The sequence below is a fragment of the Stegastes partitus genome, unplaced genomic scaffold (genome assembly GCF_000690725.1).
Source record: "Stegastes partitus isolate 25-593 unplaced genomic scaffold, Stegastes_partitus-1.0.2 Scaffold267, whole genome shotgun sequence".
In the NCBI taxonomy this organism is placed as follows: Eukaryota; Metazoa; Chordata; class Actinopteri; family Pomacentridae; genus Stegastes; species Stegastes partitus.
In genome coordinates, this window is record NW_007577998.1 from 1 (window position 1) to 25,475 (window position 25,475).

Sequence of the window (25,475 nt, forward strand, 5' to 3'; positions counted from 1 at the left end):
GGCTTTAATTTAGTTTGCAGTCACAGTTAAAGTTGATCAAGTTGATAAAAAAAGGTGCCTGGAATGACTCTCTAGGAGGGCACTGCTGGGCTAAGCAGATTGAAATGGTTACGGCCAATATCTGAAACATGTCTACATTTGGAGGGGAAACAGCTGTGATTTCAGTCTACAAGGAAATCAACACAGAATGGCTTTGGTTAAGGAGGAAATACAACAGCTCTTTACCTTGTGCTGTAACCACAATGAAAAACAATCAGTCAGGGAGGCAGAATAATCAGCGCTGTATTTGCTTATGAGTTGAGAAAGTTCTCCTCGGTGCATTTCCATTAACTGGTGGAATTCTTTCTCTGTCTCATGCCATGTGCAGTTAACACCCTCTTGTCTGTAAAAGTGCATGTTATCTGGCACCCATTCACTCTTTTCCGACTAATTTCGCCTCAGACGACATAAGCATTGGTTACCGTGGCAACCATGCTTGCACAGACAAGAGGTAAAGTTGTCATGTTTTTTTTTTTTTATTTTGTTCCCCGCTCAAAATTAATCATCATAAAAAAACCTTAGCAAGTTTCCGACTGGCAATAAACCTTGATAATGTCTTTAACAAGAAGTTTGTAATAAAAGCTCCATTTTGCATTGTTCCCCCAAAATGCAACACTTCACTCAGAGCAGGATTCTTTGGTCCCGCAGTGCTTTGCGTTGGCATACAGGCTGAATTTAGACCACTGCTGTCCTCCTGGTGGCTGAAACAGCACAGAGGAGAGTGTGCAGAGACAAACTTTCTGTTTTCATTCCACAGGATTTAACTGCTGCAAGAGAGGGAACCGTCTGATTCAACCAGGAGACATTAAGTATAATAACATCCAGTGAACCAAAACAGCATCACCTATAGCCCCGATTGATGGAGTCCACTGATACCAGACAGTAATACAGAATACATTTAATGGCCTGAGAATAAAACAAAACAAAAATACTGTGTGAAAATATTTATCAATAAAAAAGAATGATGTGAGGTTCACTGGTTCCATTACAGTGAATGAATTATCCAGTATTATTGGAGCTTGACCCTCATAAAGGACTAAACTTGAGATATCTTGACATCAGCTGGATCTGTTTTCTGTCTTTCAAAGGTGTCTGAACTTCAGTAAAAATGCTATTCAATAACTGAACTAAAGCTTCTCTCTCACAGACACTTTTAAATGTCATTGAAAAGCACTTCATGCAACATTTTTTAATAATTGGGTGGATGCTTTTTTATTTGCACACCTCACTCAGTGTTGTTGCTTCTCCACACTGTATAAAAACAACAAATTGTAAAAACTACATCAAGACAGTGGCAGCTGTGGTTGCCAGTATCTTACTGTGTTTCTAGTGTCATTTACTTAAACATCTAATTACTGTGCAGCTGATTACAACACTCTACAGTAGGCTATGTAAGATTACTGTTTAACGCTGTGACTAGCCTATTTATCAATTTACTGTATTTATATAGTGTTGCCACTTCAATTAACCCCTAACTGTAACTGTTGTTATCTGTAAATTACAACATTTTCTTCTTTTAAAATGTATAAACTGTGAATTGCAGACATTTATAACAGTATGTTTTCTATCTTTATGATCCAGAATTGACATCTATAAAAATACACAGAGCGTTGAGAGGCCCAAAACTGCAAGTATAAAGGATACAGTCATAGAAAAATGGGTCATATTTGCAGTATTTTGAGCTGAAAAACTGAAATACACATTCTGAGGACATGTGATGCTTTCATTAATTTGTTGAAAAGGTGCAAAATATGGGTCCTTTAAATAACCCAGATGTGCACCTTACAAGATAAGGCTTTTATTTATTTAAAGGCAGCAATGTATGTCATATTGTAGTCTATAAAAAATATTAGAAGCCAAGGACAAGTAATAAAATCTAATGGCTTTTTTTAAATGGTCTATTTCAGGAAATTAGTGTAAAGTTATCAATAACAGTCTTAGCTGCCTGGATCAGTTGCTGTTGGCACTTTGTGAAATGCTGCGTGAACATTTTTTGTTAAATTTGCACCGTCTGTTTTTACAGTAGCCTGCTGTGAACTGTCAGTCTAGTACACCGCTGTTAGAATTAGGCAGTATTTTAAAGTGTCCTTACTAACCCTTTATATTTGCCTGACTCTAGAGAATAGAAATTCTGTTGCTGTATTTTGAATGGCATAAGTCTATTCTGAATTGAAAGCAAACACAGTTTAAAAAACCCACTACCACAGCAGCAAAAGCTCTTTATTTTGTAATAAGACTGCATACACAGCAAAACTGCATTTTCCTACCTTTTCTCTCGTCTGCTTGTACTTGTTGAATCACTATGTGCTGCACACTTCAGTGGCCTCCTGTACACTCTCTGCATTATGTACCTGTTAAAGAACAAAGACTCTTCCTTTAGCTTTTCCCTGTTCAGCTAAACCCGATAAAGCACCTGCCTCAGTGTGATCATAAACCTCCTCAAAGCCATCACCGGCACAGACAAAACCAAACTCCTGTTACAGAGGATCCACAGGTCAAAAGGTGACTCCATGTAAAGCACCCGTTTCAGCGCAGTGTCAGACTTTCTTTCTTCATCTTAGCCAAAGTTCAACCACAACATGAAAACTGATCGTCATTCTTTGTGCTGATACCTCACTGGTTTTACTTTGTATTTACTCTGCAATGATTCCTCCTCGAGCACGACGCCCTGACAGCTTACGCCTACTCCTCTCCGAACCTTTAGAAAGGAAAGTCACCTGTTCCTTTTTCTTGTTATACTCTGCAGTTTTCTTGAGTTTACTCTTCACAATGAAATTCGGTTTTCTTGCTGAGTTTCCACCACGGAGTTGGCGGTTATAAACCAGCTTTTATTCTTTAAAATTGAATCTCGCTTGATTCTTTGGACTGTAGAAAACAGCATTGTAGGACATTAAACTGATCACAGGGGGGGATTTCAGAAGACATGATATGTCCACGTAGGTCTGATTCTAACAAATCTAATAATTGTAATTATTTCCAGGAACAACATTTCAGCACTAATGTTAGATTTGTATGCCTGTATCTCTTAAATTCAATGATTGAGCATTTGCCAGCACTCCCAAAGGTTTATTGTACTGTACATGCTTTATTTACTCACTGGATTTATCCAGGGAGCTTTGGCACGACTGCATTCGGAGGCTATTTCCACCAAAGATGCCGGTTTGTGACAAGACAAAGTTGCGCTTTTATTTGTGGACATCAATATCCTCAGCGGTAATCTGCACGAATGAGACATCCACTAATATCACCTGACATTTGGTCAATGCTTTCAAGACGGACTGCCCTCGCTGAAAAGTTCAAACAGTCAGCAAGAATGCGGGGGCTGGAAGGTGGGTGGGTGTTGTGTGCAGGCATTTAAGCTTGCATGTGGTTTCAGCGGGAACTCTGCCAGAAACAGGGAGGCAGGGTTTCAGGGTTTGAGGGGTCACACCGCTCCGGAGTGAGAAAGTTCTGCTTTTCATTACATCAACCCATATGTCCACATATCTGCTCCGCCTCCCAGACTCCGCTCCGTTTCCTGGAATTGTTATGTCAGTCAGTGATCCAATCCTTCTCTCTCTCTCTTACTCCCCAAATCTAGATATTTGTGCGTCTGACTGTGTGCGATTAAAAGGGCAATAACTCTGTGGGCTGGCAGGAGCAATGTGCTGGGAAAATTAGAGACTGCAGGGTTGCATTCATTTAATACGGAGTGCATCTGAATGTTGCTACAATACCCTCTGAAAAGGCAGAAAAGAGTGGAGAGGTGTCAGGAAGAGGACGGATCCTTGCTTTTTTTCTCCCCCCCAAGATAAATCTGCACAGCTTTCACAATCGCTTTAATCTTATTTCCTGTTTAGGGCAAGAGGGGCAATTTAATTTGCTGGAAGAAAAGCAGCATGCAATTGGTTTTGAAACAACGTAGCATGACGCTCTATTAAACGCTGGTATTATCATCATTTTTTCATTAGATGAGGACGGAATCGGTGCAGATTCTCGGTCATTTAGGCCATGGTAGTCACAAGGGAGCTTCAGTGGAAGGTTACAGGACTGGATTCCCATCACATTTAACCTCACCGCCTGAAGAAGATTCTTGGGTGAGCAGTGAAACATCTTCTGCAACTAAAAAGAGAAGTCCGAAGCTCTTAGTATTTCCAAGAAAGCAAAGCGAGCTCATTCAGTGATGGTCATTTTAGCTTTAAAAGCAAACAATACGTCTTTTTTAGTGTTGCATATGTTTGGTAGATGAACATAATCATTGTGCTTGTGGATGTGGGGTTAAATGTGATGCAAACACAATAATTAGTTTCTTTTTTGAGGCAGCATCTGTGAAAATGACCCTCACTGAATGTGCTTGCTTTGCTTTCTTGGAAATCCTAAGAGCTTCAGATGTCTCTTTTTGGTTCTTGAAGCTGTTTCACTGGTCATCCTAGAGGCCTTTTCAGTTTCTGGCGATGATGTATTGGAGGAAAGCTGAAGAAGATTCTTGGGTGAGCGGTGAAACATCTTCTGCAACTAAAAAAGAGAAGTCCGAAGCTCTTAGTATTTCCAAGAAAGCAAAGCGAGCTCATTCAGTGATGGTCATTTTAGCTTTAAAAGCAAACAATACATCTTATTTAGTATTGCATGTGTTTGGCAAACAAACATAATCATTGTGCTTGTGGATGTGGGGTTAAATGTGATGCAAATATAATAATTAGTTTCTTTTTTGAGGCAGCATCTGTGAAAATGACCGTCACTGAATGTGCTCGCTTTGCTTTCTTGGAAATCCTAAGAGCTTCAGACGTTTAGTTCCTGAAGCTGTTTCACTGCTCATACTAGAGGCTTCTTCAGTTTTCCCCGAATCCATCATCAACAGGAACTCAAGAGGCTTCCTGGATGAGTGGAGAAACATCATAATCCAGAGTATTTTTTATTTAGTATTGAATTTGTTTGGCACATTGAAATAATCATTGTGCTGGTGGATATGGGACTAAATGTGATGCAAACACAACAATAAGAAGCATCTGTGAAAATGACCATCACTGAATGTGCTCACTTTACTTTCTTGGAAATCCTAAGAGCTTCAGACATCTCGTTTTGGTTCCTGAAGCTGTTTCACTGGTCATCCTGGAGGCCTTTTCAGTTTCTGGTGATGATGTAGCGGAGGAAAGCTGAAGAAGATTCTTGGATGAGCGGTGAACCATCTTCTGGAACTAAAAAGAAAAGTCTGAAGCTCTTAGTATTTCCAAGAAAGCAAAGCGAGCTCATTCAGTGAAGGTCATTTTAGCTTCAAAAGCAAACAATACGTCTTATTTAGTATTGCATATGTGTGGCACATGAAAGTAGTCATTGTGCTTGTGGATGTGGGGTTAAATATAATAATTAGTGCCTTTTTGAGGCAGCATCTGTGAAAATGACCATCACCGAATGTGCTTTCTTGGAAATCCTAAGAGCTTCAGACGTCTCCGTTTAGTTCCTGAAGCTGTTCAACTGCTCATCCAAGAGGCTTCTTCAGTTTTCCTCGAATCCATCATCAACAGGAACTCAAGAGGCTTCCTGGATGAGTGGAGAAACATCATAATCCAGAATATGTTTTATTTAGTTTTGTATATGTTTGGCACATTAAAGTTGTGCTTGTGGATGAGGGACTAAATGCGATGCAAACACAATAATTAGAAATAGTTCCTTTTTTGAGGCAGGATCTGTGGTTCACTGCTTTCCGTGAGAAAACATCCCACAATGTGGGAAACTTTTTGAGGAAGACACTTGTTCTGGCTTTGATGTGTTCTGTTTTGGTATGGCTGGGCCATATAGCTTTGATGAAAACCTCCACNGTAGTCACAAGGGAGCTTCAGTGGAAGGTTACAGGACTGGATTCCCATCACATTTAACCCCACCGCCTGAAGAAGATTCTTGGGTGAGCAGTGAACCATCTTCTGCAACTAAAAAGAGAAGGCCGAAGTGCTTAGGATTTCCAAGAAAGCAAAGCGAGCTAATTCAGTGATGGTCATTTTAGCTTTAAAAGCAAACAGTACTTCTTATTTAGTATTGAATATGTTTGGTAAATGAACATAATCATTGTGCTGGTGGATGTGGAACTAAATGTGATGCAAACACAACAATAAGAAGCATCTGTGAAAATGACCATCACTGAATGTGCTCGCTTTCCTTTCTTGTAAATCCTAAGAGCTTCAGACGTCTCGTTTTGGTTCCTGAAGCTGTTTCACTGCTCATCCTAGAGGCCTTTTCAGTTTCTGGTGATGATGTATTGGAGGAAAGCTGAAGAAGATTCTTGGATGAGCAGTGAAACATCTTCTGGAACTAAACGGAGATGTCTGAAGCTCTTAGTATTTCCAAGAAAGCAAAGTGAGTGCATTCAGTGATGCTCATTTTAGCTTTAAAAGCAAACAATACGTCTTTTTTAGTATTGCATATGTGTGGCACATGAAAGTAATCATTGTGCTTGTGGATGTGAGGTTAAATGTGAAGCAAATATAATAATTAGTTTCTTTTTTGAGGGAGCATCTGTGAAAATGACCATCACTGAATGTGCTCGCTTTGCTTTCTTGGAAATCCTAGGAGCTTCAGATGTCTCCGTTTAGTTCCTGAAGCTGGTCATCAAAGAGGCTTCTTCAGTTTTCCTCAAATCCATCATCAACAGGAACTCAAGAGGCTTCCTGGATGAGTGGAGAAACATCATAATCCAAAGCATGTCATATTTAGTTTTGTATAAGTTTGGCACATTAGAGTAATCATTGTGCTGGTGGATGTGGGACTAAATGTGATGCAAACACAATAATAAGAAATAGCTCCATTTTTTGAGGCAGGATCTGTGGTTCATTGCTTTCCGTGAGAAAACATCCCATAATGTGGGAAACTTTTTGAGGAAGACACTTGTTCTGGCTTTGATGTGTTCTGTTTGGGTATGGCTGGGCCATATAGCTTTGATGAAAACCTCCACTGAGCTGCTGCTGCTGTGGGAACACCGAGGAGTTATTTATGAAATGAAGTGGCAGGAGTTAATGAATCACACCTACAGACGCACAGAGAGAAGATTAATACAAAAAAAAAACTTTACCTCGAATTCTTCACCCGAAAACTCTGTAACAAGTTCCTTCTGGGGATATGAAGGATACCATAAAAGAAAAAGAAAAAAACTCCCACAGAAATAAGGTGGCTGAAAAAAAAACCCACGCAGGAAGAGCTACGGTGCGGTTGTGAGGAATCACTCCTGAGTGGCCATTTCTTTTGTCCCGCTGAACACATAAGGCCTGGTGGGTGGATAAGTGAAGTCACATGGTCACTTTTCCTTTTTCCCACACAAACACACCCACAGCCTCCTCCATGCAGCCACTCTTCACTCCTCAACTCTCTGCTCACCCGCAGCGGGCAGTCTGCTCCGTCTGGATACTGTAGCTGCTGCACAACTTTGCGCCCTTGCAAGCTTTTCTCTTTTCTCCCCGCTTTTCCCTCCACCACAATGTATCGGGAGTAACATCCGTGTGGTTTTTTTTTTATATCCACGTTTCTGGGAGCCTCTGTTGGAGGATTTCGACATCACGCCGTCCCGGAGGCACTACTTTTGTTTCAGGTAAAAATTTTCAACTTACAGTTTTACGCGTGAGCTTTTTTTTTCGGTTTTACGCAAAACGTGTATGTGTAGCTTCGGCTAATGCATCTTCTTTACGCGTTCCTTTACGCAGCACAAGTTGTAATTTGATTCATCGAGAGGCTACGCAGAAAGGAGGAATCAAAGTGTGATTGTTGGTTTTAGTAGTGTGGCGAAGCTATTTCATTTCCAGGCCTAATAGTGCTTCTCTCTTGTGCCTCCTGTATCTCCCTCCACCCCCACATCCAGGTAACAGCAGCACTAGAGGTGCTAACTTCTTTCCACATGAGGCCTACCTTTGTTTACTGTTGACCAGGCTTTGTGGCTTTTTTTTTGGCTCTGCAGAAGAAAACTGTTGCTGCTTTCATCTCACTCTTTATGAGATGCCCTCCATCTGTGTTGAGAGAAAAAAAAATGAGACACTGAACTTTGGTGCTAAAACCCACTCAGAAGTAATATTTGCTAGAAAAGAGCTCTGTGAGTGTTTACGGAGAGCTGAGATGTTCCCAGTCATTGTTCTGTTATTAAACTGTACTTATTGCAGAATAAAAAATTCCTGCATTATGTTCACAGCAGCTGTGACTAAGTCCTCATCTTTTTTTTTTGCACATGAACAGCTTTGTACTTGCAAAGCAGCATCAATCATATAACAATGCTCGCCTCTCTTTTGTCTCCATGTCTGTAATTACGTGAGTCACCATTGCACCCGTACAGTATCTTTTCTGCAGTGACAACAACCGTTGCCTTGACAGCCTGCAAAGCGAAGAGAAGCTGAGGTATTTTCTCGTCTCTTGCAGAGGACATGAGTTTGGTGGACGTGAGGCAGACGGTGGGGTCCCTGACCCTGTCGCTGTCCAGCAACGACTCCAAGGAGCGTTACTTCGACCGGGTGGACGAGAGTGACCCCGAGTACCTCCGTAGCAGGAACATGTCGCCGGACCTGAGGCAGGATTTCAACATGATGGAGCAGAAGAAGAGGGTCACCCAGATCCTGCAGAGTCCAGTATGTAGCCTGCAGCTCTACATAAGTGCCCTCCTACACACAAGCTTTCACCGCGTATGAGTAATAAACAGCGCTTTGAAAGCAGAGACGCCTTCACTCAAGACTGACTGAAAATGTTTATCTCTCGCTCATGTGAAGGTTATTTCATACACTGCGTGGGACTGAGATGTAGGTTTAGATATGATTTTCCTCTGCAAATTATTGTCACAGTTGTTTCTATCCGAGCTTATAAACATTGCGAAGCTGCGGCTACAGTGAAATCTACTGCGGTCGTGTCTGTGCGTTACATTACAGACGTAGTGCAATAGTCATTTTTAAAGCTAGACTAGCCTTCATATTGTAAGCGATTTCTCTAACACTCGCAATGCAAAAAATCTGTGATGTAGCTGCGGCTGAAAACGACAAACATTTGGTTTAAAGTCCCTCCTTGTTTACTGATTAAACCCCTCAAATCATCTACGTGCATCAGAGTTACATATTTAGAGGTTTTTCCAATGAAAATAGTCCCGTCCTCTTTTAAAATGACTTATATGTAACTCTACATCATTGATCTACAAATTCTCTCCCTCTTTCTCCACTCGCTGCAGCCTGAGCACACCAGCTCACCCATGAATTTGCTCAAACACTGTAAAACTACTTCACACAATCGCACATTGTAGTGTTGGAATAATCAGTCAGAAATACTGGTTGGTTATTTGAATCCCTGAAAGTCTGACTCTATGTTTCTCAGACTGTTATCAGTACGCGGCAGTTTTAAGGTGGAAACACTCAGCCATGGTGCTTATTTCACTTGTAAATATCTGCGGGTTTTCTTTGTTTTGAACATTATTAGACTGAATATCTACAGACATTTGGACAAAATTGGTATTTTAAAGACATCATCATGTGCTCTGGGTACTTGCAGTAAACACCAGTTTCTTAATAGTCTTAATTGTTGCACTTCTTTTCATTCTGTAACCTATACTCTCATTTGCAAGTATATGAGGTGCCCTTAACTAAAGCCTATATGGGCAGATAGATATAAGGATTTGGGCCTGATCGATTATCGGACAGATGTGCTACAGTTTTCCAATCATCGGTAACATTATTTCTAGTAAATGACTGTCAAAAAATGACATTAAATGTGCTACTTTGGCTCTGCTGCAGCCATCTTTCCCTGTCAGTAGTCACTTTCTGCTTGGTCACGCGCCATAAGTGTTGAGCCAATTAATATTGAAAGCTAGTGTTTACAGACAGAGACAGACGGGTGAATTTGCAGAACCTGGTGAATAAGCAGAGCTGTGTTTTTCGAAGATGAGGTAGATGATACTGCTGAAGTTGCAGTAAACACCATAATCTTACCGAAGCATTGCCAGTTCCAGTGTTACGCTGACGATTCCCAAATAACTCACTTGTCAGTGTGGCTGCAACTTAGTTCACTGACGGCGTTTGGCTAACGCTACCACTAAGAGGTTTGCTGTGCCTCTTAGCCTCGAGCTAACATTATCTGGAGTACATCTTTCTAAAGTATATTTACTTCAACAGTCGGCTCTGACTGACAGACATGTCTCTTTAACAGCCTGCAAACACTGAACAAGAAGCACAAGACATTGCCACAAAGGCTAATAGCTAGCAGCTAAGCTAGGAGGCAGCCACAGATTACCCTGAAGCTAATAATGCATCAAGATTCAGGCCTTAGCGGGCAATTAAAGTGATAGAACAATGAAAGATTAACAAAAAAAGAGAAGAACGGCAGATTTAACTGCAGGAGATAATATATTATATATATAATATATAATACAGGATAGTTGTGTTGCACATATTCAGTTATAGGAATCCTTATTAATGAAGTAACATAGCTGTGGATGCCAGATTTCCCATCACATGCTGTTAATATATAGCATTTAATGTATATATTCAGCAATGATAATCTTATTAAAAAGTTGGCCTAGTTATGAATGACTAGTTTTCTGCTATTGCGTGCTGTTAATATAAAACGTTTAATGTGTATCAGTTCCACATATCGGTCATTTGTCTTCCTTAATTACCGATAGTCGGTATCTGCGTCAGCCCTGATAAAAACATAACGGTCGATCTGTGGTCCGATACAGTCGTCCTGCAATAATGTCTTCCTTAATAAGGTCGTTAAAAGTGTTGTAGAGACTTACGTGGGGAAGTAGTCTGTTGTCCTGTTGAACTTTGTTGCATTATACAGAGAGATGCTGCTATTATTTAAGATAAGATAAACTTTATCGATCCCTCACCGGGGAAATTTACATGTTACAGCAGCTGGAGGCAGATGAGGCATTAAAGAAGAAGCAGGACAAGAATGACAAAAGTACAACAATGATGTAAAGATCTCATAATGACAGTGTACAAGGTATGGTGAGGTTACACGTGGATATGTACAAATACGATGTGGTGACAGATATGACATTCTCTTATTGGCAGAAAACAGAGGGACAAAATAAGAGAAACACCAATATGTACGACAGTAGACATTATATAAGCATAATATAAACCAAACGGATGATAAACAGAGCGGCACAGTGTGGTTACAGCGAGATGCAATAAAGACACGCCAATGAAGTGCATGGAAATAAGACGAGCCCACACTCATCTGCGATTGCATAACAGGCCCAACAAGTGGAACTCATCTCATCACCATGGGAACCGTGCTTGGATGAAGCAGAATGCCAGAGCTTAGCTGCAGCTCACAGGAAAATAGTGCTGTTTCAAGATTCACAGGCTACTGTTGATGCAAAAATTGATGGTCAGGCTTAATGCCATCCCCCCCACCCCTCTGCTTCGAATGAACCCCCTTTTCACAGGCGTACAAAGAGCTTTTTAAGTAGCTCTTCGTGATTTGTGTACAGTTGTAATAAGGAGCATCTGGAAGCATGCTGTGCTCCCTGACACGTCCTGAGGTGTTGGAATGAGATCGAGGCCAGGCTGTGTGAGCTTCTCTTCTCCTCGCTCTGAGAGAAAGTCTTTTTTGTTTACAGGTGTTTAAAGATGAGCTGGAGGGCCTGATTCAGGACCAGCTGACGAAGGGCAACACCCCTACAGGTCTTCTGGCGCTCCGACAGATTGCTGACCTGGTCATGGCCAGCACCGTAGGAGGGGCTGGCCCCCTGACTTCGCCCATCAGTGAGTGGCAGTGTGTGTTTCTGTGTGTGAGTGTATCCATCTATCTCCCTTAGGGCCTGATTGTCATTCCGCATGTATCGTCTGTCTGTGTGCATTATGCAAGCTGAATATCTTCATTGTCGGAGAGTGAATTCTCAGACTCTTGTGACACTGAATCAGCCTGAAAAAGCAGAAAAGGCAAGAAATCGTTGACAGCCTCCTTCATTGTCAGTGTTTCTATTAAGTAGCTCTCATGACCAGTCTTAGGAATGAATTAGAGCAGATTGCAGTGCCCATTATGTTATCCTGACCTAATCATCCTGTGTTTCTGGGAAGGTTACACAACAACCCTATATCTAAAAAAGATCCATTATCGAAAGTTTGACAGTCACAACTGTAAATGTTTGGAAACTGTCACAGAAGGAAATGGCCTTGAAGTTCTTGAGACAGACCTGCTCTTTTAAAAGCTAAAATGGCCGTAAAAGATTAGGTCCTGTGTCGTTAAATGCCCTTATATGGCATCACAGTCCAAAAATACCCCAGTTTCACGTTGGGAATTCTGAGAAAGGCCTTTTTTTTTAATCTTCAGCTGTGGAGACGGGATGTTTCAGTCTATACACAGTGGAAACAAACCATGTAAACATCCTCATAAATGTCTTGTGTGCATTGCAGTTTACTGATGATGTTATGTCTTGTGACAGGCTTCGGGATGGTGACTCCAGTCAACGACTTGTACGGCGTGGAGTCGCCCTCCTTTGCCAAAGGGGAGAAACAGAGTCGCTGCAGGCTGGCCAGCCTCTACAGGCTTGTTGACCTCTTCAGCTGGGCTCGTTTTACAAGCTCCTACATTACTGTGAGTACACCTTTACCATCACGCTCCGGCGCACACCTGCTTGTGTATGCAGCGTAAGGTTTGTGTTTCTGTATGTGAGCTCCATGTGTTTTTTAAGGCTCCTGGAAGACTAAAAGGGGGTGTACCTCTTCTTTTTCAGAAGCCATATATTATTTATGGTTGAGAAATGTAAGGTCTGTGAATATGAACAGCTTCCCAATAGTAAGAGTTCACTATGAAATATTTGGTGAACAAAGCTCAGATTTTCCCCAAAGACAAAGCTGTGAAAAAGTAAGTTTTATCAACCCACACACCGATTTTTTTTGGAGTACAGAAAGCTTTCCTCTGTGGTGTAGAGTTTCCTGTACCCTTGATTTGGTGCTCTGAGCAGCTGCTAACCCCGCTTATAACTTTCTAAGTGCAGAGATCTGGTCTCCCGTGGCAGCAGTGCCGTTTAACTGGTTTTCTGACCCTGACAAGAAGAAACTGACACAGGGATGTTTGAAAATGTTGGAATTTACCCATGCGATTATATTATTTATTTCATTGTTGCCTAGCTACAGTGAGTTTTGCATTTTGTTGCAGGTGCGTGTCAGTAAAGAGCAGGACCACGTTCTCATCGGTCCACGAGGTCTGTCTTTCGCCGAGGTGACGGGAGCAAATTTGGTAAGCACAATAGCTGTGTGTGTTCACCAATAAGAACACATTGTCACGGAGTTGTACTTTACGTGTTGGGAAATGTAAATCAATTTCAGTGTTTTGGGTGAAATCACAATTAGTGCTGAATGAGTAACCTACAATGTGAACATTAGTCAGGTTGTGTAAGTGTAGGACGACGGTTCTGTGCCTTGTTTTGAGGCATCTGTAGGTGACAGTGGATTGTTGTCAGCTACACCTGATGGCAAAGAGGTGTGTGTGTGTTAAACATACATTAGACCTGTTTCAGACAGACAGGCTTCTAATGTATCTAATAGTATAAGCTGCAGTACTCGGAAATCATTAGTTTCTAGGGTAAATTACTCAATGTAATTAAAACCTTTCCCTTTTCTGATGCGAGTATTCATGGAGTGGAGCGAATGTCCTACCGAAGAAGTGAAGGACAAATTGTCAAGTGCTTGGATCCCAATTGGCTTTGCTTTATTTAATGCAAGCAGCCCTGAAATGTAAACCAGTGGAGTCAAGTGAATATAGAATATATTAGATTGGCTGGTTATTTAAGATGACTTTATAGCTAGATAATTGTTCATAAAATACAGACTACATACTTTTGGATATTCACCTGTATCATGTAATAAAAAAAATCCATGGAAAATCTGAAGTTATGCGTTAGGAATTCATAGCACAACACATTGTGCTGTTGGCAGAATACCTGATTGAACTTTTACAACAAATATGTAGATTTTTTTTTATCACCCATACAATTTTAATCCGTATGTCCGTAAGCAATTTAAATGGGGGGAAAATCTGTATAATTTACAGACATTCAATATAAGTTGAAATGTATACAGGAGGCACGCTGTGAAGTAATTCTGCCTTGGAGGTACTTTGCAGAGTGTGTGAATACTAGTAGCCCTCGGGTGCAGATTTTTAATGTTTGCATAACAGCTGAACAGTCACATTAAAATTGCAAGTTTAAACAGGGCAATTAGCAAATTGCAAGACTTCAATTTAGGACATGCGCACATGCATATGCAGCACATCTGACCCTGGGTTTAAGCTGTCAATGGTTTTACAATTTATGTGAGGGTCGGAACAGTCACGCTTTTTGGTGGTATCTTATGTGGTAGTGCTTCATCACATGCTTTAAATCTATTTCATGGTGAATATTGCAGCGAAACTTATGCCGCAAATCAAATCCTGTCTGTCAGAAAAATTGTTCTCCTCGAATTACTCAACTCTAGTGTGGGTTGCACATGTATGTACACACATATGTGGGTGGCACGCCTGCAGAAGTCAGTGAGGACGAAGGTAGTGAGCTATCTAATATCGCAAATTACGAAATATTAAAAATAATTGACTTCGCATTGGGTTAAATATATTTAACCTCTTTGGTATGCTGTAAAAATACACACAATATGTATGTGCAGTGAATAACTTCTTGTAATGTTTCAGTCGTGCTGCAGTTACCGATAAGTTTAGTCATATAACATTTTTCTGTACAAACTTTGTCATTCTTTTAAACTGCTACTCTTTTACTGTGACAACTGCTGCTAGCAATCTGGACCGCCAGCTGGCTTCCATCACCACTCTAACTCTGCTGTTTCTTTCTTTCTGTCGGATGCAGGTGAAAGTAAACATAGTTGGTGAGGTTGTGGACCAGGGTTCTACAGATCTGGGCATCGACCACTTTGGATTCGCTCCTCACGCTGCCATTTACTTAATGCGCCCTGATGTGCGATGCATCATCCATATACATACCGCGGCTACAGCAGCTGTAAGTACGCTCCAGGCAAATATTAAATGAGCTCCATTTTAATTAAAGCATAAAAGCTGCTGCTAAACGCTTATTTTGCACCAGAGGAAGGAGGCTGAATTAAAGAGAGCCCCCCGCACGCCTGCTTATTTTAGATGCAGACACCCTGTAATGCTTTTTTACCATTTCCTTTGAAGCCGGGCTGTAAAATGCACAGCACATGATGAACATTGCTGCGTAAAGTTTTATTTGTGCCCGATAGCGAAAAAAATGTGCCCCTATTTAGATGTCGGTGCGTCACAGTCTCGGTTTGCTGTTATCCCGTGCTAACAGGTGTCCTCGATGAAATGTGGAATCCTGCCCATTTCCCAGGAGGCTTTGCTTCTGGGAGACGTGAGCTGCTTTGGTTACCATGGCAGCCTGGATAATAAAGAGGAGAAGGTGGAGTTTCAGAAAGCTCTGGGCCCGACTGCCAAGGTACTGTCAAATCAAGGCACTCCATTAGTGGCAAGAGTCACTTTCACATGGGACGGAGCGGCCTGATTATATTATACTGTATTCACTTGTGCAATTTGTACCTGTTGGTTAGTGACTGAAATGTATAAATACATGAGCATACAGTGAAAATGTAGAAAGACAGTGCGCCACAATCTATCTGTTTTATCTGTGATTGCGATTACGCCTCTGAATTTTTTAACCCTTTAGACCAGAATATTAGAAACACAAAATAGTAGCATTTTGGGAAATAGCCTTAGAAGATCAATATCTGTTAACTAAATGTGCAGTTATTGCCACAAGACAGTTGGCTCAGCATAAAGTGTACAACAGCTCATCTGGCTTTCTCAAAAAAAGCTATGTGCTGGACTATTTTTGTGCCGAATATAAACTTTCTGAGGTCTTATCATCGCTGTGAGATTGCCAGGCAACCAGCGGAAACTCCAAGATATCACCGCTCCAGGTCGATAAATAGTACGCCACATAACCCTCTGTGAAACTACTTTTTTTTTTCTTCGCTTGGTGCACAAATGAAATAAAAGTGAAATAACGTTTTACTTAGAGAGCTTTAAAGGTGCTATTAGTCACATTTTGTTACTGCGTAGTTGTCTGGTTGCTGCATCCTGATATTTATCTGACAGAGATGATTCCACTGCAGCAGGAATAAGTTGAACTACACCTTTAATTATTTGCATACATGAGAAAGAGAAGGGTCTGTCACTTGTTGACACCCACAGTTCAGCTCTTAATACTCATATTTTCATCTTAGTTGTTTGTATTTTAAGTTTTCACATCCCCATATTACCAGAAGAGAACAATAAACAGTACATTTTTTTGTATTATGAAGTATTTTTGCTGTCATGTCGAGTTGACAAGGGAGCATTTGGTAAATAATGTATGCATGAATTAATTAATGCACTTTACTGTGTCAGGATATGCTAATGCGCAGTAGCTCAACTGGATCTGTTCGGTCTATAGAAGTGATCATGACGAGCCGTCGGGCAGCTGAAGCGTCGTGTCTGTTTTCCAGGTGATGATCCTGAGGAATCACGGCCTGCTGGCTTTGGGAGAAACAGTAGAAGAAGCTTTTCACTACGTGTACCACTCACAGCAAGCCTGCGAAATCCAGGTAACCAAAAGAGCTCCATTTGCATTCTTGATCCTACCTCTGCTCGGTAATGAAGCGTAATTGCACCGCTCGGGTCAAAGCAATTTGTAAACTTGAGTGTGGCCTTTAGACACTCTTGACACTTTGTAAGGTAGCTTTATGTGCATGAGTCAGCCAGACGGTTTTTCATCATTCGGAGATGTATTTCGTTTGTTAACAAATGAGTCAGACTGCAAAACAAAGCCGTGACTGAAATGGAAGCAAAGCTGAATTCTAGCGTACAGTATGTTTGAGCAAGTCAAATATGTGCGAGAGATCTGTGTTCACAGTCAGGTGGAGGAGCCCTGCAGTGTTTCTGAAACACTCTTGCTGCTTTGCGTCTGAGAGGCAGTTAGGGTGTGTTTTTTATCGTGCTGTAGTGTCTCGGCGTTTCTTCTTTTATTTTGGACACATTTACAGCTGCCTTCATATATAAATGCATTGTCTGTGAAGTTAACTGGTTTGAAATTTAAAAAAAGAAAACCTGCTGCTCTCTGTAGATGAATACGTTTGTGGACTTTGCACAGAATAATAATTTGACTTGTAGCTCAAAGTAAATATGTGTTAACAAACTGGTTTTATAATCGTTGTTTAGGTGAATGCTTTGAGGTGCGTAGGCGGCGTGGACCACCTCGTGCTGCTGGACAGGGAGAAGTTTAAACCCCTGACCCAGGGAGTCGCCGCTGCCGGGGTGGTGATGGACAATGAGGTCAAGTGGAAAGTGGGCGAGGCCGAGTTCGAGTCCCTTATGAGGATGCTGGACAACCTGGTGAGTGAACTCTGCCCCGTGTCTTGTACCCATGATGCTCCGAGTTTCCTGTCTCGGGCGCTTCCTCGGGAAGTGTCTGATTAGAACACAAAGAAACTACATGTGCGTTTTGGTTAATCTAATCTGAAAACGATTGAATCATATTGTTTTATGATAGTTGTCTTTATTTGAACTTTCTTTCACCACAATACTTTTTGTAATTGTTGTGAGAACACATAAAGGATCGCGATCTCTTTTTTTTTTGTGGCTAACAGCCTCGTCCACTGGCCTCGTTAGATCCTTAAGATTTCCGTGCAGCGTTTCTGACCCCGCGCCACTAATGGCCAGACGCTCGCACGCTCATGCAGACGCCGAAGATGTCAGACTGTCTGTTCGAGTGTGCTGCTCGCTAACAACTCCGGCTGGAGGAGGCTGCAGCTGTGTTAGCTCTGTGTGATCTTAGCTCACCCGCCCTCTCAATCATAGCCTCCAGATGGTGAGGCACGCTGTGGGCAGTTACAGCCACACAGACCGCAAAGTAATTGTGGTGTAAGGACCCTCGCGCGCTCAATTTGGAAATAGGATTTGGCATTTTCTCCAAGACTGTCGAGTATGCCACGGGGGGGGGCAAATGCCAGTACGAGAGTCGCTGTAAGTGGAGGTTTGACCTTCCGTGACAGAAGGTGGAGTTTGATAGTTGTGGCGACGTCGGAAAAGATACCAAAACAAAGACAACAAGAGGCCCCGGCTGTAATAAAGGTCACAGCTAATAACACAGTAGGGGGAGGAGGTTGATTTGGAGCTCGGCTCGGAGAGTTTAAAAGCCACAAAAATGATCAAAGGACAGGGTTTGTTGCTTCTCCAAACCGAACAAGCAGATGGGAAGAAGAAACAGAGAAGGTGTGTGAATGAGGCATTTCATAAGTGTCTCCATCTATCCATTCATTATAGTAAATCTTTTACACGGTAAATGCAACCAGTAGTCACAGTAATAAACTAAAGGTCTGTGCAGAAATCCTTCAACTGGTGTGTTTTTTTTCTGTATGTCATATATTTGCAGTGTTTCAGTGACATTTAAACCATTTGGAAACTGTGCTTTAGGTTTCACTGAGCAAATCTCTAAAAAAAAAACAATATCTTGCTCACACTGTGGTGCTCAAAGCCCGACTCAGAGCTTCTTTTTGTGGTGGCAAACTTGTCATACCGCCTGTGCAGAAACGCCAGTTTTGATTTTTTTTAGTGTTGTACTGCCGGCTTTAGACTACACTTTGCACATACTGCAAGTTCCCATCAGTAGCTGTCTCTCCCGGCCTTTGATGTATTCTTAACAACACACAACACACCCCTACTCCTTCAAATCATAGTTTTATCTTTTCCCTCTGAAACTGGGCACATCTGCAAAAATGCTGTTTGTATATACTGTGTTGTTTAAATATTTAAAAGCATTGTGCAAGTGCATCTTGGGTGGCCTGTGAGTTGTTTGAATTCTGGCTCTTTTATAGTTAATATTTCTTCTTTAATTCATTGTGCGAGGAATCTCACAGAGGAGTACTGTTCGGTGAGGATGTTCTGATAACGTTTCTTCTCCGTGTGACCTGCCAGGGATACAGGACGGGCTACTCTTACAGGAACCCCATTGTCCGTGAAAAACCCCGCTCTAAGAATGACGTGGAAATCCCTGCCACGGTGTCAGCTGTGCCACCGGAGGACACTGAGCTGGGTCTGCGCAGCCCCTTCAAGTTTATGGTGCAGAAACAGCAGAGGGAAAGGACCCGGTGGCTCACCTCGCCCAACAGCTACTTGAGGGTCAATGTTCCTGAACAGTCACCCAGCGGGGACGTCAGCCCCAGGACCAAAACCATGGTGCGCTGGTTTTCATGTCAAAGTGTAACTAGGAATTGCATGAGCTGATTCTCTCTCTCTCTCTCTGCTTTGGCTTTTCTCCACTGAACTCGGGAGCTGCCGTTCCTCTGTATTAGTCTGCCCCCTTGTGGCAGGTTTAAAAAATGCACATGGTTTAAATTTTTTTGTTGCTATCTGTCTTTTTAATTCTCTCAGTGGATGAAGTCCTCGGAGCCGGGGAACAGCGTCGGCACCCCGATAAGGATCGAAGACCCCAACCAGTTTGTTCCACTCAACACTGATCCCACTGAGGTGTTGGATAAGAGGAATCGGGTCAGTTGAGAAAGCAGCACTTTTTCCCACAACATGACATGTTACAAGCCTGGTCAAAAAAGACTCTTTATTTTCTCTATCCAGCTTGACTTTTATCTCATCAGACATATAATATCACAACCCAGCCGCTCCACTGTCGGTATTATACCACACAGCAACCAATATGTTCTGACCCGTCGGGCCGCAACTAATAATTGTCTTCATTACTGATTATTCTACTGATTATTTTCCCACTTATTTGTCTTTTTTTTTCTTGTCGAGACAATAATAGGAAGCAAGGAAAGTGCACATTATGCCAAGATGTTATTACTAATAATCCAAACATCCCAAATATTCAGTTGACTGAGATATATGAGAAAGAAAAGCTTTAAATCTTCACACTTTGGAGGCTGGAACTGGCGGATGTTTATCAATGAAATGGCAAAAAAATTAAGAAATTAACACTGGCAGTTAATTTTATTTCACTAAACTATTAATAAATTAACCATTGCAGGTCTACTGGTAACTGTGTTCCATACAGAAATCTGCTATTCTGTCGTTTGTTCAGTGTTTCTCTCACTGCGTCTCAGTAGACAGGTGTGTTAAAATATGGACTGTAATGCTACAAATTCTTGGCTTATTGTTTTTTTCTGTTCAATGCATTTGTTCAGATAAAAGAACAGCACAGAGGCGACCAGATGACTCCAGGACCAAAGTCTCAGTTACTAGCAGGCATCGTTGTGGACACCATACCAGGACCGGTGAGTGTCATTCCTCAAGAGTGTCGCAGTACCACCTCATGATCCGCCACGCGTGTTTCGCGGTTTATCTCATTCGCTTAAATACTGTGTCCGAAACACTGCCGCAGTTTTAAAAATATGAGGAGCCATCACCACGGCAACGCATTGTCTGGAACGAGGCCGTCACTCAATCAAAGCATTCACCTTGTGGCAAAAACTGAAAAACTTTAATTGCAACTGACAGTAAGTGACACATCTTTTTAGTCTTAAAACAAGGCTGCTGGATGAAAAGGAATCACTTTTTTTCTTTTTTGCTTCAAGACAAAACAGAGACTCGTATCAATGAGGATGTTTGCTTATATTTATTTTTCAATGTCAGAATATAGCATTGGAGGAAAAAGTGCCGTTAGCTGTGTTTTTCTTCAGTGTGCAGTAACATTAAAAACAAAACTGTACATCCATTCAAAATGTTGGTTCATATTGAAAAGACAGATGACCTGTATAAATGTGGTCCTCATTTGAAAAGAAGTTTCAGCTAGTATGAATAAGACACTAAAATACTAACGAACTCGTTGTCATTTTTAATTAAAACTTGGTCGACAACAAATTAAAACATTCTGTTGTTTGAAACAGCTGCCCGCTAACTCTGGAACCAGTCTAGTTGATTTGGATTTCAGAGGCGAATGCGGTGCATACATTTGATTCCTGAAGCCAACCAGAAATGCAAATGCCTCCGTGAGAAAATGAGCTGCAGTTCTGAGAAATGCACGCAGGATTTTGAGAAATTACTACTGTCGTTGGACGGAAAGAAGCCGTAAACAGACACACATAAACAATAATCAGTCTTCCATTTGAGCAATTACACCGCATTGCTCTAACATTTGTTTATGCTCTTTCCTCTATTAGGCTTTCATCATCGAGGATGAGGAGCAGACCCGCTCTCTTCCCCCCAACCCCTTCAATGAACTCACGGAGAAGGAGCTGGAGGAATACAAAGATATGGTGGAAAAAAAGCAGCAAGGTCAAGAAGGTACTCATCGTTATCCCTCATACATTAGTCAAACTGAGTCTTTTTTTCGTATTGTTGCCACACAAAAACTGTGTCATTAGCCTTCGGTCCAGGCTGTTAATTAGTCCAGCCAGAGTCCTTGGTTCTTGCCTGGAGGAAATGTTGGAACTACATTAACAGAAACGAAGAAATTTCCTGCAAAAAATGCCATCAGGACAAAACTGTCAACCCACGGTTTCTCTCTTCCTCTGAGCTGTGAAGTCAGCTCACAGGGATGGTGAGAGATGAGCTGCAAAGACATCAGTCTTGTCAAACTCCTCATGTCCTGGTTATGACTGGAGACAAGGGGGAAAAAACGTGTCTGCAGGAGGGAAGCATTTCTGTGACTGCGTATCAGAGTAGCACCTTTATTTTTCACCATTACAATCGTGCGTCGGCCTTGGAACATGTCAGATAATCGAGATTAATGAAGTGTAACAAAGCTGTTAAAGCGGCCCGGCGTTAAGTGTTTTTTTATTGTATTTACTGTGCTCAGGGCGTGGATGTAGGGATGACTCGGTACGGACTGAAACATCACCGCAACTATTAAACAGAGTGACATGAAAATTAGCACAGATTTCCACGACGCCCAGAGGAGGAATCCTAATGATGTGGCGATCTCCTGACCCTTTTCTATTTGTGCATGAAACGCCTCTGCAACAATAGATCCTATTGTGTAGCTTCACTTGTCACAATGGGGAAAGCGGAGGTATATTAAAGATGTTCAGCTTCGATAAGTGTCCCAGGAAGCTACGAGCACAAAATGATGCAGCCTTTTTTAATACACCTGTGCCTTCCTGCTGTGACAGGTCAAAATGTTTGCTGTAAATAATGGATTCGTTTGAGATTTGATGCAGACATGAGCCCTCTTGAGACATTTGAACCTGTGTTATCTGTTTATGGAGCGCCATCCTCAGGTCAAGATTTTAATTTGTTTTACGATGAAATGCCTGCAAAACTAATTCTGTTGGCATTAGGACATGTTAACATGCTGAATGAGATGCTGAACATTTTATCTGCTGTCGATATAACGTCCTCGTGATGCCAGCATTTAGCTCAAAGCACCACTTTACCAAAGCAGCGCCTCACGTAGCTGCTAATATGGCTGTAAACACTTGTTGCCTCCCTCTCGTGCAGCTTTGACGCATGACCGACCTCTGTGACTTTAATCTTATTACAGAAGACGACGACGCCACTGATGCAGATGAGATGACCACATTTGATGGCTCCACCATCTCCCTCTCCCTCTCTCCCATAATGACCCCGGCTAAACAAGGTAATCAGCTAATGAGCGGGTATTTCAATTTGTGTAAAAGGCCCAGAAAATATCTCAGATTAAATTGATAGTTTGAGTCATTATCGCAGCCTCTCCTCATGCGCATCCCTCCTCGCTGACTTGGTTTCATCTGTTGACAGACACAATACCCAACGGGAAAGACCACTTGGCAGAGATGGAGGAGGATCTGAGCATCGAGGTATCCAAGCTGAGCCTGAGCACTTCAGAAACGGTGGAAATCTCCATAACAACGAAGGAGAAGACGGGGGAGGCTCAGACCCCGGAGAGCCAAACCAAGTCCCCCAAGAAGAAGAAAAAGAAGTTCCGTACGCCATCGTTCTTGAAAAAGAGCAAGAAAAAGAAGGAGGAGAAAGAAAAGACGGAAGCGTGAGAGTGTTTAACTCCAAAAGCAATAAGTGTTTTTGCAAGAAAAAGAAACATTTGAATTGCCTTCCTAATTTTCAGTTTGTTGAAGGGAAGTGAAATAAGAGAGAGATGACTGAACCATTTAATCAGAGAGTCTCCCAGGAACAGTGTTGTTGTTGCACATCCAGCAAATTCCCCTCATTCACAGCTATTATTCTATGTGAGCGTTTTTCCAAGATGTGCCAGCAGATGGTAATATGGAAGTTTTTTTTGTTTTTTTTTCCTTTTCCTTTGAGGATTGGTGATTGATCACTGAGGGCTCAGCAAAGTGAAATCAAATCAAAAGTGAATGCAAAGCTGCATTTTTAGTGGTTGTTACCCATATTTTTATTGGGGTTTAAAAATAGGTGAAACAAGGATTTAAAGCTCGAGAATACATCAGATTGGACCGGTTAGTTTTTTTTTCTTTTTGCACATCGTTGAATGTATTCTGACAGCTAAGAAATATGTTTAACAATTTTAAACATTTAAGTCATACCAGTAGTGTAACAGTGGCTGGAGATTATTAAGATTATAAGATGTTTAGCCTTATAAGAAGTACGATTTGTATCTGAATATAATCATAGTTATCTTGTAATAATATATGTTGGTTTATATTATAGGTATTACAATCTAGTGTTTGATAGTTATTACATAAATGATTTGATAGTTCTTACTTATTTACATACTAACTCTTACACTAAACATGCTGTGATGGATAATACAGTAATAATTCATGTTGTATGCGATGCTGTTCCCATGGTTGCTGCTTTATTGTACTTGTGACAAGGAATCGACTGTGACTAACAGAGAGAGCTCAGCTAAGTTGTTGGATATTGTTTATGAGTGACAAAGTTTGATTTTTGAGTTGTTTTTTTTATAACAGAATTGACAGATAATCACCACTTCTTTGGACGTTGACAATGAAAGTGCCAGGTCTGAATCAAAGAAAGTCGAATGGCTGTTTTGTTTTTTTTTGACTAATTTTGTTCCGATAGTCGGTTCGATGGCAATATGCTGTGGAAAGCTTTTCTTTGTAGCCACTGTTAGATATAAAGTTTATTATAGGACCATATATTTACATCCCAGTCAACAATGTGAATGATTTGTTTCAGCCCAAAGGGAGTGAACTCTTTGCCTTTGTAAATAGTTTTTGTGAAGCTTCTTTTGTTACGCCTAAACCAAATGTTAAACGATAGAAATGTGACAGTACAATCTAATAACGACATTTTAACACGTCTTTTATCATAATGTTTTATACCCGACTTATTTACTGAACATGCACAGCGCCTTTGTGTTTACAGGTTATGTAATTTGTGTGCCTAGTGCTTGTGTTTTCCTCTGTTGTTTACATTGCTATTTGTATCGCCTAGATTTTTTTAATTTTTAATTTTTTTTCCCCCCATGGTGCTTTACATTACTGTCACCTTGCTTCAAAGTCAGCCCTTTAAAACTGCCTTCTACCTGACGTAATAAAAGCTGGGATATGTTTCCGTAACTGCTCTGTTGCCGTCTTGCTTGTTAGCTGAAAGATATTTCATACGTGAGGGAAGAAAATGTTAAATGCATTTATTTCACAGGCCACTCTCCAGCTAATTACATCCATTCCTCCCAGACAAAACAACACCCCCAGTATGAAAAAAAGCTTTCTTGAAAACTCCTTGCACACCCTCCGTTTTTTTTGGAATAAAAAAAAAACGCAGCGTCCCCCTAAAACAATGCACTCTGTTCACTGATAATTGACCGTGCGAAGCTGTATAATCAGTCTTCAGCCATGATATGAATGGGCGTTGTCATGGAAATTCACTGAGAGGGGGCTGCGGAGACAAAGAGGGGATTTGGTGTCTCCAACAGGTGTTCCTGTTGGGGGAGTGACAGGATCTGTACCTACACCACCCCCAAACCACACACACACACCTCGCCTGTGAGGTGGCATATGGAGAGGAGGGTGAGTTAAAAAAAAAAAAAAGAAGGTGGTGCATTTAATTGTACATAAAAATGACTAAATTAAGAAGAAAAAGAAAGCCATTTTAAACCACGGCTTGCTTATAAGCATTACGTTAATGAAAACGATTGGCAGTTATTAAGAATGAATAATGGCAAAGCTTAGCGCTGAGCTCCTCCATGGCCTGATGGTGATAAGAAGAGGACAGGGCAGGTGACACACGTCTGGAGTGTCCGGCTGTGACCTCAGGCCAAAGGGCAGCTATTGTTTAAAACAACAGGAGACTTTGCTGCACAATGCATGTCTCAGAGCATCATCTGAACCAGTATGTGCAATGCTGGATGCAGAGATAGATAAATACACAGATAGCTAAACAGATAGACCTAGATAAAAAAAAAAGAAAAGAAAGAAAAAGATTTATTTTCTCTTTCACCAGTGCCTAAAATGTCTTACACCCCCTGATGTGTGACACCAGAGCGGGATGTTGGGCACATTCCTTTAAAAAACTCATACACACTCCGGCACCGTGTGACTTTGCCTCCTCTGTGACAG

General features: G+C 41.4%; 1 protein-coding gene across 1 annotated transcript; it reads left to right on the plus strand.

The window, feature by feature from the left end:
* Positions 1–7,475: 7,475 nt before the first annotated feature.
* LOC103357668 (gamma-adducin-like) lies at positions 7,476–24,476 on the plus strand. Its single transcript, XM_008282324.1, has 15 exons — positions 7,476–7,591; positions 8,407–8,612; positions 11,597–11,741; positions 12,422–12,573; positions 13,138–13,218; positions 14,837–14,986; positions 15,299–15,442; positions 16,491–16,589; positions 17,203–17,376; positions 18,958–19,218; positions 19,414–19,530; positions 20,181–20,270; positions 21,156–21,279; positions 22,478–22,573; positions 22,714–24,476. Exons 2-15 carry the CDS (start codon positions 8,412–8,414, stop codon positions 22,962–22,964), a joined length of 2,085 nt encoding a protein of 694 aa, XP_008280546.1. The 5' UTR covers positions 7,476–7,591; positions 8,407–8,411; the 3' UTR covers positions 22,965–24,476.
* Positions 24,477–25,475: the final 999 nt, after the last annotated feature.

What these genes read in the sequence shown, in the direction of transcription:
- LOC103357668 (XM_008282324.1), top strand. Translation starts at nt 8,412, where the DNA reads ATGAGTTTGGTGGACGTGAGGCAGACGGTGGGGTCCCTGACCCTGTCG. An exon ending in TGTTGGATAAGAGGAATCGG is followed by an intron (nt 19,531 to 20,180) that starts GTCAGTTGAGAA and finishes GCATTTGTTCAG; the next exon opens with ATAAAAGAACAGCACAGAGG. An exon ending in AATGACCCCGGCTAAACAAG is followed by an intron (nt 22,574 to 22,713) that starts GTAATCAGCTAA and finishes ATCTGTTGACAG; the next exon opens with ACACAATACCCAACGGGAAA.